General features: G+C 39.5%; 2 protein-coding genes across 2 annotated transcripts in view; both read left to right on the top strand.

Annotated features, from left to right (window-relative positions):
* Window positions 1–17,019, top strand: part of LOC137633476 (pleckstrin homology domain-containing family A member 1-like) — a 53,532-nt gene extending 36,513 nt beyond the window's left edge. Inside the window, exons 2-5 of the mRNA XM_068365777.1 lie at window positions 1,236–1,281; window positions 6,974–7,112; window positions 15,280–15,444; window positions 16,922–17,019. Coding sequence (XP_068221878.1) covers window positions 1,236–1,281; window positions 6,974–7,112; window positions 15,280–15,444; window positions 16,922–16,999 — 428 coding nt within the window. The 3' untranslated portion in view covers window positions 17,000–17,019. The remainder of the gene's footprint in view (window positions 1–1,235; window positions 1,282–6,973; window positions 7,113–15,279; window positions 15,445–16,921) is intronic.
* A 2,787-nt stretch (window positions 17,020–19,806) lies between these two features.
* Window positions 19,807–21,884, top strand: part of LOC137633477 (uncharacterized protein CG43867-like) — a 35,271-nt gene continuing 33,193 nt past the window's right edge. The window contains exons 1-2 of the mRNA XM_068365778.1: window positions 19,807–19,892; window positions 21,600–21,776. Coding sequence (XP_068221879.1) covers window positions 19,860–19,892; window positions 21,600–21,776 — 210 coding nt within the window. The 5' untranslated portion in view covers window positions 19,807–19,859. The remainder of the gene's footprint in view (window positions 19,893–21,599; window positions 21,777–21,884) is intronic.

Genomic DNA, 21,884 nt, shown 5'->3' on the forward strand with positions numbered 1-21,884 from the left:
AACAAGAATACTTGCATACATGTATTCCTAACACAACATATATGCTAAATGTGTATTAGCAATAAAGGTACATATAACAATGATAATCATATATACTGTATAATGTATATGTAAATAATTATAATGATAATCCATCAGTCTTTGGACGGGTTCTCCATTGGGACAGTCATCTCCGCGCTCCAAGTGATTTAACGGTGAAGCCCCAGGCACAATCGTGGATAGCAAAACCAGGAGACACAGGTTCATTCATTTTCACCCTAATCCCCGTTTCCTATCCCTACCGGAGATAACCACACATATGTAACCAATGAAGAACACGTCTCTGCAACTTTGTCACTGGACTCAGCATCAGAAGATTTTTTAAAGGGTGAGTACTTAGACACTAACGTGAGCTCTTTGTGTAGTTTACCCTACCGTTCTTTTCCCAGTTTTTATAGAGTCTAGTTCATATCTAGGTCACTTGTTGTCCGCTTAGCTGGGTCTGAAGGTCAGGAAGACACTCCCACCTCCTAAAGTGTGAGTCTCCTAAGAAAGTAGTTCGAGGTAAGTATTTGTGTTGGAACAAATCAAAAATTTTAAGTAATTTTTATTTTTCCTAACATACTTACCGAGAACTACTTTCGGGTAATGGCCCTCCCTACCTTCCCCGAGTGCCTTTCTGTCCTTGCAGGGACTTTTTGCACCATCCGAGGAACTTACTGACTAACGGGACCCAAGCTGACGCTGACCTAGCTCAGGTCTACCCGCAGGGCACGTTCTCCTTACTCCTGGGTTAGTCCTCCATAGAAAACGGACGTAGGGTATACTACACAAAACTCTGGTCGGTTGAGAGGAGATTACAGGTAACTCCTAAGAAAGTAGTTCTCGGTAAGTATGTTAGGAAAAATAAAAATTACTTAAAATTTTTGATTTTGTTTTTTAGACTTAAATAAATATTAACTTGTGAGCAGAACCAAAATGTATTTAATTTTGACTATTTTAACAATGAAGGTTTTTTAGATGTGAAATATGTTTTCGATGGAAGCCCGGACGACATTGTTTGGGACAGTGACTCTTTTTTTAAAGTTTGCTAAGACTTTTGATTTGCAAGTGTTGTGATTGATAAACTGTGGTTTTGAATTCAGAGGCATGTAAGATTAGAATGCAACACTTTATTAAGGCTGAGATACTTATACACATTTTCCGAATTATTGTATGAACATTGAATTTGTCAGCTTAATTTATATTTTCTGAAGATACAGCATATGCTATATCTCTTAAAGTTAAGGCTTTTGCTTTTAGGTGGGTTGTTTCTGCATTGTAATGAAGGTAGCAAAGCTGTAAAATATGGAATTAATGCCAAAATTAGATAATGGCGTATATTGGTAACATTGTTAAATGACAATGAAGCACATGTACTGTTAGGTCGATAATTTCTTTCATTATACTTAACCCTTTTACCCCAAAGGACGTACTGGTAAGTTTCACAAAACTCATCCCTTTAACCCCATGGACGAACCGGTACGTTCTTGCAAAAATCTGCTATTTACATTTTTTTTGCATATTTTTGATACTTTTTTGAGAAACTTCAGGCATTTTCCAAGAGAATGAGACCAACCTGACCTCTCTATGACAAAAATTAAGGCTGTTAGAGCAATTTAAAAAAAAATGTACTGCAAAATGTGCTTGAATAAAAATAACCCTTGGGGGTTAAGGGTTGGAAAGTTCCAAATAGCCTGGGGGTAAAAGGGTTAAATTCTACCTCATAAAGGTTGAAACAAGAATTTAAGATAAGCGAGTACAGTGAGCCCTCGTTTATCGCGGTAGATAGGTTCCAGACCCGACCGCGATAGGTGAAAATCTGCGAAGTAGTGACACCATACACCATATTTACATATTTATTTAACATGTATATTCAGACTTTTAAAACCTTCCCTTGTACGTAGTACTGTTAACAAACTACCCTTTAATGTACAGAACACTTAATGCATGTACTACAGTACCCTAAACTAAAACAGGCACAAATATTAAAGGTGATTTTATATCATGCGTTTCCTAAACACGCCAAAAAGATCGATAAAAAATGGCAACCAATGTTTTGTATACGTTTATCTCTGATCATAATGAAGAAACAAACGAATTTACACATCTGTGTATAGGTTAGTTTTTGCATCGATTATATTGATTATTCAGTACAGTATGTTGATTTTGTTATTTACCAATGTTTTACTTAATTTTTCTTATGACTTCCAAATGAAATGTTTTTCTTTATGACGCTGCCTGAAACGACTGCGTCATAAAGTACGCTCAGTAAACAACCACGCTTAGTAAACAAACGAAGGCATGTAACGCGCATGATGAAAGTGATAAATAATGATGTTACAGTAAAAGCTTTTAGAAAATGTGTTATTACAAATATTATTTACCGTATCTATATAAAATCATACAGTACATACGTAGCAAAGCAGGAAAACAATTTAGAGAGAGAGAGAGAGAGAGAGAGAGAGAGAGAGAGAGAGAGAGAGAGAGAGAGAGAGAGAGAGAGAGAGAGAGAGAGAGTGTTGTTTTACGCACGTACTGTAAATGTAAATTTTAAACAAAAAAATATGATAGGTTATAACATGTATATTCAGACTTTTAAAACCTTCCCTTTAACTTAATGCATACTAAACTAAAACAGGCACAAATATTAAAATGTTAGAATATTAAAGTAAAAAATAAAGATTGTTACTGTACTCACCACGAAAGAAGTTGAAGAAAAACTTGAATGATGATGGCGATGAATTTGCTGCACAGTAGAAATGATGATGATGAAGCTGATGATGTCTTCTACTGTGCAGCCAATGATAGTATTTTACGTCTTCAGACGGAGGTGTCTTTCCTGGGACACCTCTTCAACTTCTTCCTGGGACACTTCTTCAATTTCTTCCGAAGGCGTACTAGCAGGAGGAACTGGCTCTTTTTTGCGAGGCTGGAAGAACATTGTGATCAGAAGTTGCTGCCGCTGCTTCTTTTTTCGCTCGAAGAGCATCCTGTAGGGAGTCATGTCGTCATCGATCTTGTTGCAGAATTGCATAGACCGAACCATATCCTCGTCCCACTCTTGCGACATTTCTTTCAACTCCTTCGCATGGTTGCAGAACTTGGCAAGCCGTTCTAATGTTAAGCCCGTTTCTTCGACATTTTCTTGGGTCTCTTCCTGCGTTTCACTCTCTTCTTCACTGGCCGATTTTGTCAGGTCTTCTAGGTCTGCGTCAGTTAGCGGCTGGGAATGGCAGTCCAACAACTCGTCGACGTCTTCAGTCGTCATGTCGCCAAACCCGTCGCCTCCAATTATCGCAGCCAACTGCACAGATTTGCGTATTGCAGAGTGTTGAATTTCAGACGGTGTAAATCCCTCGTCGTCGTAAACAATCTGGGGCCACAACTTCTTCCAGCTCGCATTAATGGTTGCAGGTTTCATTTCTTGCAGTGCCTTCTGAATGTTCTGCAGGCACGTGGCTATTGTGTACTTCCGCCAGTACGCCTTCAAATTGAAATTTTCATCTTCATCTTCTTGGGCAGCATCCACACATGCAACGAGGTCCGCCAAGGTATTCTTCATGTAGAGGGCCTTGAACGCCCTGATAACCCCCTGGTCCATCGGTTGAATTAATGACGTGGTGTTGGGTGGCAGGAACTCAACCTGAATGCCCTCATGCGACAGGTCAGTTGCGTGTCCACCAGCGTTATCCATAAGGAGAAGGATCTTGAATGGCAAGCCCTTCTCTAAGAGATATTTGCTGACTTGCGGGATAAAATACTGGTGGAACCAGTTGGAGGTCAGCATCTTCGTAATCCATGCTTTTTGATTATACATCCAGTACACGGGAAGGAGATTCTTGTTTTTATTTTTCAAAGCGCGAGGATTTTTCGACTTGTAAATAAGCCCCGGCTTTAGCAAAAATCCAGCAGCATTGCCACACATCACGAGGGTTACGCGATCTTTGAATGCTTTAAAGCCAGAGGCTTTGGCTTCTTCTTTGAACAGGAAAGTTCGCGACGGCATTCTCTTCCAAAACAAGCCGGTCTCATCCATATTAAACACTTGTTCCGGCTTGTATCCACCTTCAGTGATAAGGTTCTTGAAAGTCTCGTTCGCGTAAGTTTCAGCAGCGGCAGTGTCAGCGGAAGCAGCCTCGCCATGCAGGGAAACGCTTTTCAGGGCGAAGCGTTTCTGAAACTTCGCGAACCATCCTTTGCTGGCGGAAAAACGTTGTTTCTGAGGCTGGGAATCAGTGGATGTCCCTTGTTGAGGTTCATCTACATCATCTTCCTCTTCAGCATGGTCGCCATCGTCGTCTTGAGGTTCCTTTGCCGCAAAATTCTCATACAAGCTCAAAGCCTTTGTTCGGATGGTGTTCATATCAAGGCTATGTTCTTCTTCCGGCAGTCGGCAATCCACACTGCTAAAGCACCTTCCATGCGTATGATCGTTTTATTACGCGTGGTAACGACTCGCTTCGCTGATCTGCTAAAGGTGATGGTAGCCGTCTTTCTAATGTTTGCCTTGTCCTTCTAGATGTAGCGAACAGTGGATTCGTTCACTCCAAAATGGCGGGCTGCGGCCGCGTAACTTCTGCCTTCTTTTAACATATCGAGAAGCGTCACCTTCTCAGCAATTGTCATCATCTTTCGGTGGCGTTTAGGCTCACTACCAGCCTTAGTAGAAGCAGAACGCTTGGGAGCCATTGTACAGTAAGGTTTAACAGAAAGTTCAACAAAAAGTTCAACTTAAAACAGTCACGCACAGCACAGATTAAAGTTCACAATAACGTAGCAACATCTACACAGCGATAGAGCGGCAGACAAAGTGGCCACGAAAAGATGCTGGAGGTTGGAGAAGTGGTCAAAACACCAATCACAGGCTAGATTACAAAACTTGGGTTCTGATTCGTCATCTATCAGCGCTTGAAACAATCACAATCCCTCTTATATGCTACGTAGTAGTTACCAATTCAAAGTACAAGGTACCCTACGTACTGTATACAGTACAGCTTTACGTACGCTATTTTACGCTTGTTTTGTTGTAGGATATCTCTCTCTCTCTCTCTCTCTCTCTCTCTCTCTCTCACTCTCTCTCTCTCACTCTCTCTCTCTCTCTCTCTCACTCTCTCTCATCACTGATTTTGTTTCTTGTCCTATTGTGTGTTTTATTGGATCTCTCTCTCTCTCTCTCTCTCTCTCTCTCTCTCTCTCTCTCTCTCTCTCTCTCTCATCACTGTTTTTGTTTCATTTTTCATTCTATGTGTGTCAATCTCTCTCTCTCTCTCTCTCTCTCTCTCTCTCTCTCTCTCTCTCTCTCTCTCTCTCTCTCTCTCTCTCGTACGCTTATTCGAGATGTGATTTTTGCAACAAAGATTATTATTAGATGCAGTACTACGTACGTATACATACAAAAGATTCATGGAAAAGATGCACATCCATTACATTTGTAGTACAGTAGTAGCCATCAGCAGCCTTACACCATTCTAATACGGTATGACTGCATCTGATTTGCGTTTCATGTTCGATTTAATTTTACTACGTACTGTATACTGAATTATCGTATGATCACATTCTCTTTTCGTGTTTTATTTCTTTCTGTACTGAATTTTATGTCATATGTAAAGCAATGAACAATCAGTAAGAGCAGATATTACCAATTACAGTATTAATGGAATTACAGGTAATGAAATATCGTATTTGGGGTCTTCATATATCGCGGTATTTTCAAAATTTCCGGAAAATCCGCGATATGTTTATATATATGGGTTATGAAAAAAATCCACAAAGTGGTGAATCCGCGATGGTCGAACCACGAAGTAGCGAGGGCTCACTGTAATGCCAAAACTAGATAATGGCGTACATTGGTGACGTTAAATTGCTATGAAGTACTGTAATGGTATGGGGATAATTTCTCTCATATTTAAATTCCACTTCATGAAGGTTGAAACAAGAATTGTAAGATCATCTAGTAATGCCAAAACTAAATAATGCCGTAGGTTGGTAACATTAAATCACAATGAAGTACTGGTAAGGTAGTAATTTCTTTCATTATACTTAAATTCCTCTCCTAAAGGTTGAAACAAGAATTTAAGATAAGCAAGTAATGCCAAAACTAGATAAATGGCGTACATTTGTAACGCTGTTAAATCACAATGAAGTACTGGTAGAGTAATAATTTCTTTCACTATACTTAGATTCCACTTCATAAAGGTTGAAATAAAACTTTAGGATCAGCCCCTCATCTTTAGCTATGAATTTCATTGAAGTTAGGCATGATTGTCATTTGTTTTTGATAAATTTTAAGATAAAACCTATTAATGATAGTTTGAATCGTGGAAAACATTGATACGTATATTCATATTTTTCATTTCTCAAGACTGATATTTTATTATTGCATTTTATTTTCACATAGCTATATATTAGCAGTTGAAACCTATAAAATGATTGCAAGTGTAAAGCCACATGTTATACTATATTTAAACATTAACACTGTATAAGCCAAGCTTCAAGAGAAAAGCTATATGAATAGTAAGGGAGGTTTATAGAAATAAATTACAAGCTTTATTACAGTGATCAATAAGTGTATGTGTGCTTGTTCTAATGATATATTATGTGAAAGATAAAAGTAAATATGAATCTTCTAATTTTTCTGATAATAAAAAAATTATTAGGCCGTGTATTCTGTTACAATAGTACAAAACTTAGAGTAAAGTTAATTTTTGTAATTTTCAAAATCAATCATTTCGATTTAAGGAGGGGCTATGAAATACATTGCTTATCAGGAAATTAAATATTGTTCTTTATGGAACATTTTATTGTGGGCTATAATATTACAAAAATAAGGGATTAAAAATTTATAGAAATGAAATGAATCCTTGTTATATCTCCTCAGAAGGATAAGTAATGTATTCAGTTTTAATTTTTGTAAGTTTTTTCATTAATAACAATTGAATTGGTTTTTCCACAGCATAGGGACAGTGTCACCTCGGAGAGAAAGTTCCCTGGAAAAGAATGGCTATCTTATAAAACTTGGTGGGAAACTGAAAACATGGAAGAAGCGTTACTTCGTCCTAAAGGAGGGAACCCTCACCTATTGGAAAAGTCAGGTTAGTGGGTTATAGTATTATAGTCACTACCCACAAATTTATAAATTTTTATGTTAATTTTTAAATATTTAACTTAGCCGGTGAATATATAATAGCTGAGCCTCCGGCGGCTCGACAGAAAAACACGAAAACTCGCGAGCGATCGCTATGAAGGTTGCGGGTGTGCCCACTAGCGCCAACTATCGGCCAGATACCCCATATACATGTAAACAGACCCAATTCTTCTCTGTCGGTCTGATCGACAAGACGTACCATACTCGCTGTTAACCTGGAGTTTTTCAACAGTCTTGGTGAAGTACTTCCTTTTGGTTTGAGCTTTCGCAGTGCAGGTGTTTTATCTTCAACTTAAATCTTGAACTCTTTTTTGGATAGATTTAATTGTTGATGACTTTGGATTGTTTTTTGGACTTTCTTTGACTTTTCAAAATGGTCGACCCTCCCCTTAGTACGGAAGTGTGTTTTAGGCTTTTAGCAATTATCTTATCACGTTATAAATTGTTGTTGTTAATTATAGATTTTCCTCTATATATTTTATATCTCAACCGCCTTTATTAGGCCTCTTCGATTAGCTTTGCATTTATAATAAACATCAAGATAAATTTTAATGATTTGTTTATATGCGGCCTTACCTATTCCTCCCTAATCCGAGAGTAGGCGGTCCTAACTTGGAAACCGAAGTTAAACAACGTTGAGCCCTTTCAATCGTAAATAACTTTTACAGAGCAAATGATTTAAAACTTATTAAATGAATATTTTTTAGTAGATATTTTATGAAAGATTTTCTTTGAATAGTCTTCGTACTGTTTCAAAGATGAACTAACGTTTGGTTTATTTATGCTACGCAGTTTGCGCTCTATCGTTACGATAGAGAGAGAGAGAATCACGGTTTCACTTTGCAGAAAGAGTAAATCGATTCTGACGTTTTGTTCATTCTTCTTTCAAACTTAAATGTTTTAAATACTAATTTAAAGGAACTTGTTAATTTTCAATTTCTTAGTCCTTTCAGTTTTTTCCTTTGGTCAAATAACCTGTTTATTGACGAAAGGTGAGTGGGCTTTTCTCTTCGGTGTGAAATCAAGAGAGAGAGAGAGAGAGAGAGAGAGAGAGAGACGGAGAGAGAGAGAGGAAGAGAGAACGTTCCGATCTTTATTCTCGTCCCAAGCGAGTAACGTTGTTCTCGAGTCAGTTTTTTACTCTCGTCCCAAGTCTCTGTACGGGGAGAAAGGATAAAACGTTTTTAGTTTTTATTCTCGTCCCAAGGCACTGTACGGTGAGAGATTGAAAACGTAGTTTTGAATGAACTAGTGTTTAGTCTCCTTCCCAGTCACTGTTCCTTTTATCTTTATATATTTCCGTTTTATTCGATATATATGTTTACTGTTTTTTGCTTGTATTAATGTGCTTACATTATACGACTTATTTCGCAATTATAACCTTTTGATGTAGGGTAGAATTGCGTGCTTCAGGTAGAAATCAGTTTTATTCATGCCTAATGTGAATTATTGAAAAATTCGATTTCAGTGAAGTAAGTGCAAAACAGAAAATCGTAGTGATAAAGTGATAATTGCGCAAAGTGTTATCAGTGTTGCGACAGAGGGTTCGTCTGTTCGTGCCTGTCGTTCGCCTAGTCCGAGACCTCTTGCAAGCTCCCATGCCCCAGGGAGAAGTAATGTCGTAGGACTTATGGGTTCGAGAGGCTTTAACCAACGAACAGACGTTCCCTCTATGGTTTCAGGCGTGTCTCGTCAAGACCGCCCCTACCATAAGACGAGCGAGACGGTTTTCTCCTCGTCATCCGAAGGCTTATCGCGTAAGAAACCGTGGAGCAAGGTTTCGAGACTCTTAAAGCGAAAGTCAGTCCCTTCAGGACAAGTCCAGCGTCCTGGTTGTAGCCATTGGGACAGCTCTGACCCTGTGCAGTCATTGGAAGACTGCTCGACGCCTAAACAGAAGCGTAACACAGGCTCCGAGAGTCTTATTGTAGGCAAGGTTTTGCAGTCACAGACGTTACCCTCGTCTCTTACCGCACCCATTCCCGTTGATCCTAAATGGGTTGTACTGCAAGACATGCAGAATAAGCTTGCCTCTCTTATGGAGGACTATTCTGCTGAGCAGGTTCACGATGATCCTCGCCGCTTAGCTGATCGAGATACTGGCCGTCAGCCGCCCAAACGAGCCTTTGCTCGTCCTGTTGACGTTGACGTTACAAAGTCACGTCAATCACGTTTTGTAGAGCCTCACTCGATGCAGTCCCGTGTTGACTCTCAGCCGCTTGTGGACGTTCAGCCGCTGCCGCTTGCTCTTGTTGACGTTCAGGACGTTCTCCAACCAGCGTAGTTGACTTGTTTTGACGTTGAGCGTCAAGCACCGCAGTCAAGAGTTGTTTTGACTGCTCAGTCTAGGCAGTCAAGGCAGTCTCGAGTTGACGTCGAGCGTCCTCCCGCACCTGTTGTTGTTGCTGGTCAGTCTTTTAAGCAGTTACATGACATAGCGTCCTTGACTGCTACTGTTGCTCCTTTGCGTGTGGACTCTGCTTGTCAAGCATTGCCACCACGGCAGGTCTCTCCCTTGCTTGAGACTCGGCAATTGTCGGACAAGGTTCCTTCAGATGAGGAAGTTGCTGATCCCCCTCCTACTGATATTCCCTTGAGGACTCTGTCAGACGGAGAGGAGCCTAAAGCTGCTCAGCCCTCTATGGACTTTATATAAATCATGCTGATTTTTAAGGATCTTTGTCCGGATCTTTTTGTAACTGCTGCTCCTCGTTCGCCTAAACGTCAGAGTTTACACTAGGCCTAGCTACTTCGAAGCCGTTGTTTTCTAAGCTAGTGCTCTCTCGCTCTTCTAAGAGAGCTTTACGTTTGCTAGGCGACTGGTTGATCACCAGGAGGAGTTTGGGGGAGACAGCCTTTGCTTTCCCTCCTTTTAAACTGGCTTATAGAGCGAGAGTCTGGTATGACACGGGAGAAGTTCTCGGCTTGGGAGTTCCTGCCTCTGCCCAGATAGACTTCTCAAACCTCTTAGACTCTCCCTGGCGCCTGGCCATGAGACGCTCAAAGATTTTATGGTCGGCTTCAGAGCTAGACCATCTCCTGTTAGGAGTTTTTTCGAGCGTTTGAAGTTTTGCTGTACAATTATGTCATGCATAAACAAGGCTATCAGGGATGGCTCCAATAATCTGACAGCCACGTTCTCTGCAGGAACAAGTCTATCAGGGATGGCTCCAATGATCTGGCAGCCACGTTCACTGCAGGAGTACGTAAGAGGCAAGTGCGCTCAATGTGTTCATTGTCAAGACAAACTTCACGATGAAGTCTACCAGGCTGTCTTGACAGCATTAATGGAAGGCGACTGGATGGTCTCTCTCGACCTTCAGGATGCATACTTCCACATTCCTATACACCCGGATTCCCAACCGTTTCTGAGGTTTGTTTACAGGAATGTGGGGTACCAGTTTCGAGCCCTGTGCTTTGGCCTCAGTCCTGCTCCTCTCGTGTTTACGAGGCTCATGAGGAATGTGGCTAAATTCCTCCATCTATCGGGAATCCGAGCCTCCCTGTACTTGGACGACTGGCTTCTCAGAGCATCGTCCAGTCATCGCTGTCTGCAGGATCTACATTGGACGTTGAGTCTGGCCAGGGAGTTGGGACTTTTGGTCAACCTAGAAAAGTCCCAACTGATCCCATCCCAGATTATTCTATATTTGGGGATGGAGATTCGCAGTCCAGTTTTTCGGGCTTTTCCGTCTGCCACCCGAATAGAACAAGCCCTGCTCAAAGTCCAACTAATGCTGAAAAGAGAACGTTTGTTCAGTCAGGAGTTGGAAGAGTCTCGTAGGGACTCTTTCATCCCTGGAGCAGTTTGTCTCGCTAGGGAGACTACACCTTCGGCCTCTCCAGTTCCATCTAGCCTCTCACTGGAACAAGGACAAGACGTTAGAGACGGTATCAATCCCAGTCTCCGAACCAGTAAAGGCATGCCTGAAATGGTGGGACAGCAATATCAGTCTGAGAGAGGGACTATCCCTAGCAGTCAAGAACCCAAACCACGTGTTGTTCTCAGACGCGTCGGATTTGGGTTGGGGTGCGACCCTGGACGGTCGGGAATGCTCGGGTCTGTGGACCTCAAGTCAGAAGAGCATGCACATCAACGGCAAGGAGCTATTAGCAGTCCACTTGGCCTTGATGAAATTCAAAAGTTTTCTTCGAAACAAAGTGGTAGAGGTCAACTCAGACAACACCACAGCTTTGGCGTACATCTCCAAGCAAGGAGGCACACACTCCCTCACGCTGTACGAGATCGCAAGGGACCTTCTCATATGGTCAAGAAATCGAGGCATCTACCTGTTGACGAGATTCATACAGGGGGACTTGAACGTCTTGGCAGACTGTCTCAGTCGGAGGGGTCAGGTGATACCCACGGAATGGACCCTCCACAAGGACGTGTGCAGGAGTCTTTGGGCTACTTGGGGTCAACCCACCATAGACCTCTTTGCCACCTCGTTGACCTAAAGGTTACCAATCTATTGCTCACCAGTCCCAGATCCAGAAGCAATCCACATAGACGCATTTCTACTGGATTGGTCTCATCTGGACTTATATGCATTCCCACCATTCAAGATAGCCAACAAGGTACTGCAGAAGTTCGCCTCTCACGAAGGGACAAGGTTGACGTTGGTTGCTCCCCTCTGGCCCGCGAGAGAGTGGTTCACCGAGGTACTTCAATGGCTGGTAGACATTCCAAGAAGTCTTCCTCTAAGGGTAGATCTCTTACGTCAGCCCCACGTAAAGAATGTTCATCAAAGCCTCCCCGCACTTCGTCTGACTGCCTTCAGACTATCGAGAGACTCTCAAGAGCTCGAGGCTTTTCGAAGGAGGCAGCCAGTGCGATTGCGAGAGCTAGGAGAGCTTCTACCATCAGAGTATACCAGTCGAAGTGGGAAGTCTTTCGAGACTGGTGCAAGTCAGCATCTGTGTCCTCTTCCAGTACCTCTGTAGCCCAAATCGGAGATTTTCTTTTACATCTGAGAAATGTTCGCTCCCTCTCAGCTCCCACGATTAAGGGCTACAGGAGCATGTTGGCTTCGGTCTTTCGTCATAGAGGCTTAGATCTTTCCAACAATAAAGATCTCCAAGATCTCCTTAAGTCTTTCGAGACCTCTAAGGAACGTCGTTTGGCAACTCCTGGATGGAACTTAGACGTGGTCCTAAGGTTCCTCATGTCAGACAGGTTTGAGCCATTACATTCAGCCTCCCTGAAGGATCTCACCCTCAAGACGCTTTTCCCAGTGTGCTTGGCTTCGGCTAAAAGGGTCAGTGAAATTCATGCCTTCAGTAAGAACATCGGCTTTTCTACAGAAAAAGCCACATGTTCACTTCAACTTGGTTTCCTGGCCAAAAATGAACTGCCTTCTCGTCCTTGGCCTAAGTCTTTTGATATACCTTGCCTGTCAGAGATCGTAGGCAACGAACTTGAAAGAGTGCTGTGTCCAGTTAGAGCTCTTAAGTTCTACTTAGCTCGTACTAAGTCCTTACGAGGTGGATCTGAGGCATTATGGTGCTCAGTTAAGAAACCATCATTGCCTATGTCAAAGAATGCTTTGTCATATTTTATCAGATTTTTAATACGAGAGGCTCATTCTCACTTGAATGAAAAAGACCGATGCTTGCTTAAGGTTAAGACGCACGAAGTAAGAGCTATAGCAACTTCCGTGGCCTTTAAGCAAAATAGATCTCTGCAAAGTATTATGGACGCGACCATTTGGAGAAGCAAGTCGGTATTCGCGTCATTTTACTTAAAAGATGTCCAGACTCTTTACGAGGACTGCTACACACTGGGTCCATTCGTTACAGCGAGTACAGTAGTGGGTAAGGGTTCTACTACTACATTCCCTTAATTCCAATATCCTTTTAATCTGCTCTTGAAATTTTTTTTAATTGGGTTGTACGGAAGGCTAAGAAGCCTTTCGCATCCTTTTTTGATTTGGCGGGTGGTCAAATGTCATTTCTTGAGAGCGCCCAGATTAGGGGTTTGATGAGGTCCTGTTGTATGGGTTGCAGCCCTTGATACTTCAGCTCCTGGGAGTCTTTCAGCATCCTAAGAGGATCGCTGGGCTTCGTGAGGAAGACAGAATAACAAGGCAGAGTAATCGTCTAAGTCAACTTCCTTACCAGGTACCTATATATATTTGGGTTTTGTTATGATATAACTGTCAAAAACTCTAAGCATATACGCTGTAAACTTAATTAACTCTGGTCTCTACCCACCACCATGGGTGTGAATCAGCTATTATATATTCACCGGCTAAGTTAAATATTTAAAAATGATATTTTAATTATAAAATAAATTTTTGAATATACTTACCCGGTGAATATATAAATTAAAGGCCCCCCCTTCCTCCCCGATAGAGACCCAGCGGGATGAGAAGAATTGGGTCTGTTTATTATTATTATTATTATTATTATTAAATGCTAAGCTACAACCCTAGTTGGAAAAGCAGGATGCTATAAGCCCAGGGGCCCTAACAGGGAAAATAGCCCAGTGAGGAAAGGAAATAAGGAGATAAGGAAAAATAGAACATTTTAGGAATAGTAACAATATTAAAATAAATATTTCCTATTTAAAATATAAAAACTTTAACAGAACAAGAGGAAGAGAAACTAGATAGAAAAGTGTGCCCAAGTGTACCCTCAAGCAAGAGAACTCTAACCCAAGGCAGTGTAAGACCATGGTACAGAGGCTATAGCACTACCCAGGAATAGAGAACAATGGTTTGATTTTGGAGTGTCCTTCTCCTAGAAGAGCTGCTTACCATAGCTAAAGAGTCCATTCTTCTACCCTTACCAAGAGGAAAGTAGCCACTGAACAATTACAGTGCAGTAGTTAACCCCTTGGGTGAAGAAGAATTGTCTAGTAATTACAGTGTTGTCAGGTGTATGAGGACAGAGGAGAATCTGTAAAGGATAGGCCACACTATTCGGTGTCTGTGTAGGCAAAGGGAAAGAACCGTAACCAGAGAGAAGGGTCCTATGTAGTACTGTCTGGCCAGTCAAAGGACCCCATAACTCTCTAGCGGTAGTATCTCAACGGGCGGCTGGTGCCCAGGCCAACCTACTACATGTATATGGGGTATCTGGCCGATAGTTGGCGCTAGTGGGCACACCCGCAACCTTCATAGCGATCGCTCGCGAGTTTTTGTGTTTTTCTGTCGAGCCGCCGGAGGCTCAGCTATTATATATTCAACGGGTAAGTATATTCAAAAATTTATTTTATAATTAAAATATCATTATTCATGTATGGAGTAGTTCTCATTTTGATTTTCAGTCCAAGAATAAATGTAGAAAAATATCTATACAAAAGTATCTTGAAAAGAATTGTTAAATTAATAACCTTAAAAGGTAAATAATTCTTTTAGGTAACATTTAAAGATATGAAACTGTTCTTTTTTTTCCCACTGTTTTCATGTTTTAAGGTTTATTTCATTTATAACCTTAAAAAAGGTTACTTACATTTGCTTCGTAGCTTTGAATACAGTTTATAAACTGTGGTCTCTAGTAATAGAGATGAAAAGAAAACCCCTTTAGCACAATTTACATCCAATAGATCAGTTCAGTATCCCCATCTTTCGAGCCCCTAATCTGAAAAATTTCTCAGGGTAGAATTGGATTTCAACTAGAGATAAAAAGCAAAGTTCTATATGTGTTGGATGCAAGGAATTAGCTCAGTATCCCTGGGTTTCCAGTTTTCCTAATTGAATGATTTTATAGGCAGAAAAGAATTCCATGAGATGCAGTTAAAACATTTTCAAACTTAATCTCCGACTTACTTATGTGTCACATGGTATATTTTGTAACCTTTTAACTGGTATTAGCAATACATAGTCGGAGATTAGTGTTAAACTATGTATGTTAACCCAGAGGAAGTGTCTTCAGAACAGGTGGGTATATCACTGTTAAGAATGTTATGGAAAATATTTCACTGATTAATTTGGTTAAGGGTATATTAACTTTGAAAAAAAAGTTGGGAGTTTTGAGTACAGTAATTAAGATATAATTTGGATGTGAAATTAAAAAAAAATCTTTTAATTTCATTATTTGGTAATAGCAAGGAACTAGTACCAAAGTACAGTATTTATTAGTTTTGGATTTTCATATCTTCCACGAATCAGAGTGACATTCATCGGAAACCCGCAGGCCAAATTACTCTCAACGAAGTTTGTCGAGTTACCCATTCAGAAGGAGCTCACACTTTCGAAGTCAACACGGGCAAGAAGACTTACTACCTCACTGCAGATAACACAGCACTGGTGGAAGACTGGGTCAGAGTTTTGCAGGTAATTTTGAATTTTAATTATTTCTTTATAATGCATGAGCAAATTTTTCCCAGTTAGTAACATGAATATCCCCTAGTCTAAGAAAAATATGAACCTCGGTGAGAAATTCTTTATCCTATCTGGAATACCCTGTAATGTATGAATAAGGTAAGGTTAAGGTTTTCCATATTTTAGATTTTAGTAGTATTGTTGTAACAAAAATCGTTAGCTTGGATTGTTTAAATTTTCAAGTCTTCTGAGTTGTTTCCATTTTATTGATAAAATAGAATTGAATAAAACTTTGGTTTTGACGTTGGTTGTAAAGTTTTGTAAACAATAAACTAAAAAATCATAAGAGCCATTACAGTATTTGAAAATAATTTTCAAGTTTTCTTTTAGGTTGGCATTTGGCAAAGCTTTTGACAAAACATTTAAATGTTATTTGTATACATACATACATACATATACCAAGGCAGTTCCCCCAATTTTGGGGGGTAGCCGACATCAAACAAATTAAACAAAAAAGGGGACCTCTCCTCTCTACATTCCTTCCAGCCTGACAAAGGGACTCAACCTAGTTCGGATGGTAGTGCTATGTATAAACTATTAGCAAATTTCTCTACCTTCCTTCTTTTTTTAATGCGTGAATAATTATTTGGTCATATCTTATTGGGAAAAAAAATATCATCCTGAGTGTATTAATATATATTTTAGATGTAGTTGAACATAGTCCCACCACAAATTAAATGATAGGCCTTCTTTGGGTATTTTTGAGAGTTTAAGGTTGCCTACCATTCTCAATTTTTTGTATTTGTATACAGTATAGACAATTATTTTTTTTATATCAATACAAGAATTGCTTTGATTATATTTACTGATAATCCACAGCTTTTAAAACAAGCTATCACAGATCCATCAAGTTCACATAAATAAGCTGTTTGTTATTCTTATAAGAAATTATTATTCTTTTACTGTGCATTCATTAAAGCTTTCTGATAACCAAAGTAGTAATTCATTGCTCCTTCAATTTGCTCCCACATATTTGATTTTTTTTTTCCATTTTTATTTCCATATATATCAATGTATCATCACGTTTTGCTAACAGGAAAATGATTGAGTACAGTAGTCTGTAGATGAGGTATAGTATTTTGTTGTTTAACTTTCAATGTCTTGTATTTTGCATAGACTGTAAAATGCAATAAAACACATTGCTTTGCATATTGTTTTACATTGCCTGCAAAAAGATCACTCATTACAGCCATTGTCTGGCCCTCCTTGGTCCTATTATTGGGTGGTGAGGGGCCTTGGGCGCTGATCATATATATATATATAGTCGGTCTTTAGGGCATTGTCAAGCTTGCTATGGCAATGTCACTGTCCCCTGCCTCTGCCATTCATGAGCGGCCTTTAAACCTTTAAAATGAGAAATCTTATTCATAGTACTGTAGTCTTATAAAATTGTAAGATTTTGTGATTGACTCCTCTCTTTGTCTTTCAGAATGTTCTTCGACGAAATGCAAATAAAAGTTACTGCTTAGTAAAGAAGACAATAAGCCAACACTTCAAGGCTGGTTAACCCTGGATAGGTACGGTCCTCGGACACCCCTTTAAGGGTATACTCGGACGCGAACGACCCCGACGCCAAAAAAAATTCTTGAAAAATCAGTTTTTGCAGTAACCTCCTTTTTTCTTTTGCCAAAAAAAACTTCAATGAATGCTTAAAACAACTGTAAAGATAAATACTACTCATCTGCAGAAAAACTATTTATTATAAATATTTTAAAAAATTAAGTAGAAAAAAAAAAGACCTGACATAAAAATTCATAAAAAAAAAGTTTATACATATATACACAAATCCTTTTAGGAATTGATTCTTGAATGTTTAGGACACATCTTGATGTATTTTGGATGAAGTCAGACCCATGGAGGTGAAGATCTGAAATGAGAAAAAAAGGGTAACTTTTTTTGGCCAAAAAAAATTGTCCAAATTTCATGAATTTTTTTGGGTACCCAAATGAAATAGGAAGTGGCTAATTTTTTTAGGGAATAAACATATGTTATCCTAAAATAGAAATATGTAAAAAAATCTTCATTATTTTGTAAATTACATTTATATCAGGGGCCATATCTAAAGGTAATTTTTTGAGTACTTGGAAATTTCGTAAAAAAATACATATATTTAATATATAATATGATATTTATGCAGGTAAAAATATACCAAAATATCACAAATTCTATAGGGAACAAGAATATATATAGATAGGGCAGCTTACGCTTCGGATATGTCCACAAAATGGCCGCCAACCACACTGACTCAGACTCCCTAATCTGCCACTTGAAATGTAGGAAGGGTATGTCAATTTCAAGGTGTTATTTACTAATCTAATTATTATTGGATATGCATAAAAATTGTATGGTGGGTTGCTGGATAATTGTCGATTATTTTACGACTATAAAATTAAAATTCTGACCCAAAAAAATTTTTTTGAAGGGAAATAAAATCGAAAAAAAAAATGTAAAACAATATTTTAGCTAAAAAAATTTGATGATATTCAATCAAAAAAAAGTAAACAAAATTTTCCGACAAATAAACATCTAGAGGAATCATTACTCTGTGATAGTTCCTTAGTACGTAGTAATTTTGAAAGAATTGGGAAAAAACGAAAAAATGGCAATCACCGGAAAATCGAACACATACCTATATATACGCCATATCTGGCTAAAAAAAAGATGGGCATGGGTAGCCAGATCATCTAGAAACACTTTCCAACACTATAAAAATATAAGTTTTGCGACACTACTTGCCAATTCCTTACGGTAACATGACTAAGCAAAAAAATGCAAAACAAATAAAAAGGGGCACTCGTGGAAAAATGGCCATTCTAATATACGGCATTTCAGAAAAAAAAAATTTCAGCCACGTGCTAGGCAAACCATCAAGGCATATTTTCCGACAAATAAACATATAAATGAAATATTACTCTGTGATAGTTCCTTAGTACGTAGTAATTTTGAAAGAAATGGGAAAAAACGAAAAAATGGCTATCACAGGAAAATCGAACACATACTTATATATACGCCATATCTGGCTAAAAAAAAAATAGGCATGGGTAGCCAGATCATCTAGAAACACTTTCCAACACTATAAAAATATAAGTTTTGCGACACTACTTGCCAATTCCTTACGGTAACATGACTAAGCAAAAAAATGCAAAACAAATAAAAAGGGGCACTCGCGGAAAAATGCCCAACATTCTAATATACGGCATCTCAGATAAAAAAAAAGACATGCACGTGTTAGCCCAACCATCAAGGCACACTTTCTAACACATAAACATGAAAAAAAATCAATAATATACGGCAATTCCTTACTACGTAGTAAATTTTTACAAATATTGAAAAAAAAACAGAAATTGGCAACCGCAGTTAAATACCCAATATACCAATAACTACGTCGTATCTGACAAAAACAAAATCACGCATGGGTAGCCAGATCATCTAGACACACTTTCCAACATTAAAAAAGCAAAAGTTTTACGACACTATTTCGCAATATCTTACGGAAAAATGACTTGGCAAAAAAATTAAAAAAAAATAAAAAGGGACACTCGCGGTAAAATGCCCGACATTCTAATATACGACATCTCAGATAAAAAAAAAGACATGCACGTGTTAGCCCAACCATCAAGGCACACTTTCTAACACATAAACATGAAAAAAAAATGAATAATATACGGCAATTCCTTACTACGTAGTAATTTTTACAAATATTGAAAAAAAAACAGAAATTGGTAACCGCAGTTAAATACCCAATATACCAATAACTACGTCATATCTGACAAAAACAAAGTCATGCATGGGTAGCCAGATCATCTAGACACACTTTCCAACACTAAACAAGCAAAAGTTTTGCGACACTATTTGGCAATATCTTACGGAAAAATTACTTGGCAAAAAAATGAGAAAAAATGAAAAAGGGGCACTCGCGGTAAAATGGTCCTCGTGGTGATGAACGACATTTTAACTAAAAAAAAAAACATGCACATGGTAGCCAAACAATCCACCAAGACTTTCCACAACTGATAACCTATACAAGTTGCACCATTCTACGACAATTTCATAATACGTAATAACTTTGATAATTATGCAAACTACCTCAGAAGGGTAAACTCGGACGCGAACGACCCCGACGCGTCTCAGAAATCGGGGAAGGAGTACAGCTACAGCAATGCACATCTGGACACTACTAGAGCGTGTAGGGGAGACACCTCCTGCAGGTCGATCACCCACAAATTCAGTCACAGGGGTGAGTCACGTGAGAAAAACCTGTTTTTTTTTGACGCTCGGGGTCGCAAACGACCCACCGTACCTATCCAGGGTTAACAAAGGTCAAGCATGGCCTTGCACGCAGATGTTGGTGCGTGTTGATAGGCAAAATGTTCATATATTTCAAGAGTCCTAATGATCAAGTGAGTATGAGATGTATACTACCGGACAGGTACTGGTATTAGTTTTAAGTACCCTGTATCAAGAATTCATATTGTTTAGAGCTCAAATAGTCTTATTTGGTTTTAGTTAAAATTTTCTTTGGACCCATGTTCAAGTGTTAATGAATCAAAATGAATAAAAAGGGATGCAGAACAAAGATATCTCACAGTGTAACACAAAAAATGAGGCAGAGCGTATGTTTACGTTCATCTGAAATGACGGCCAACCTGTAACTTGTGGCATTCGGCTTGGCGGGATTTTACTCTCACTGGTCAAATACTGAATACTTGTTCGAAAGTCCTAATGAGCAAGTGAGTATGCGATATATGCTACTGGACTGGTACAGGTATTAGATTTAAGAACCCTGTATTAAGAATTTAGACTGTTTAGAGCTCATATAGTCTTATTTGGTCTGGTTACAATTTTAATTTTTGCAGTATAACAGGTGAATGCTAGAGTGCTTGGACGAGGATTAAAACTGTTAGGCGAGAATGATCATGAATGGGAGGTAAATCAGTTGTTGTTTGCGGATGATACTGTACTGGTAGCAGACACAGAAGAGAAGCTTGACCGACTAGTGACAGAATTTGGAAGGGTGTGTGAGAGAAGGAAGTTGAGAGTTAATGTGGGTAAGAGTAAGGTTATGAGATGTACGAGAAGGGAAGGTGGTGCAAGGTTGAATGTCATGTTGAATGGAGAGTTACTTGAGGAGGTGGATCAGTTTAAGTACTTGGGGTCTGTTGTTGCAGCAAATGGTGGAGTGGAAGCAGATGTACGTCAGAGAGTGAATGAAGGTTGCAAAGTGTTGGGGGCAGTTAAGGGAGTAGTAAAAAATAGAGGATTGGGCATGAATGTAAAGAGAGTTCTATATGAGAAAGGGATTGTACCAACTGTGATGTATGGATCGGAGTTGTGGGGAATGAAAGTGATGGAGAGACAGAAATTGAATGTGTTTGAGATGAAGTGTCTGAGGAGTATGGCTGGTGTATCTCGAGTAGATAGGGTTAGGAACGAAGTGGTGAGGGTGAGAACGGGTGTAAGAAATGAGTTAGCGGCTAGAGTGGATATGAATGTGTTGAGGTGGTTTGGCCATGTTGAGAGAATGGAAAATGGCTCTCTGCTAAAGAAGGTGATGAATGCAAGAGTTGATGGGAGAAGTACAAGAGGAAGGCCAAGGTTTGGGTGGATGGATGGTGTGAAGAAAGCTCTGGGTGATAGGAGGATAGATGTGAGAGAGGCAAGAGAGCGTGCTAGAAATAGGAATGAATGGCGAGCGATTGTGACGCAGTTCCGGTAGGCCCTGCTGCTTCCTCCGGTGCCTTAGATGACCGCGGAGGTAGCAGCAGTAGGGGACTCAGCAGTATGAAGCTTCATCTGTGGTGGAAATGTGGGAGGTTGGGCTGTGGCACCCTAGCAGTACCAGCTGAACTCGGCTGAGTCCCTGGTTAGGCTGGAGGAACGTAGAGAGTAGAGGTCCCCTTTTTGTTTTGTTTCTTGTTGTTGTCGGCTACCCCCCAAAATTGGGGGAAGTGCCTTTGGTATATGTATGTATGTATAACAGGTGGAACATTCTTACCGAATAGGATATTTCAGTATTGTGACAATGGTTTTCATATGTTATCATTTTCGCCCATAGGAAACCGACACCTAGTCATGTAAAAGTTTAATCATTGCGTCCTTGATTTCAGAACCCAATTGGCCAAATTAACATGAGGGATGCGAGAGTGGAGGAGGTAGAGAAAATGTCTGACTCGGAAGGAGAAGAAGTTGCTGATGATGACACCCCTAAAGAAGATTTAACCATAGGGATTTTCCCTTCTCACCAAGGGCCAACCTACCTCATAATGCCCAACAAACAAAAAAAGGTAAATTAAATCACAGCACAGTAAATATTTTACTTATTAATTCCTTGGATCATTCACATAGTATTAATGACTAAAAATCCTAAATTTATATTGCATTGTGCCTGAAGT

This window comes from Palaemon carinicauda, chromosome 43 (assembly GCF_036898095.1).
Source record: "Palaemon carinicauda isolate YSFRI2023 chromosome 43, ASM3689809v2, whole genome shotgun sequence".
NCBI classification, from domain to species: domain Eukaryota; kingdom Metazoa; phylum Arthropoda; class Malacostraca; order Decapoda; family Palaemonidae; genus Palaemon; species Palaemon carinicauda.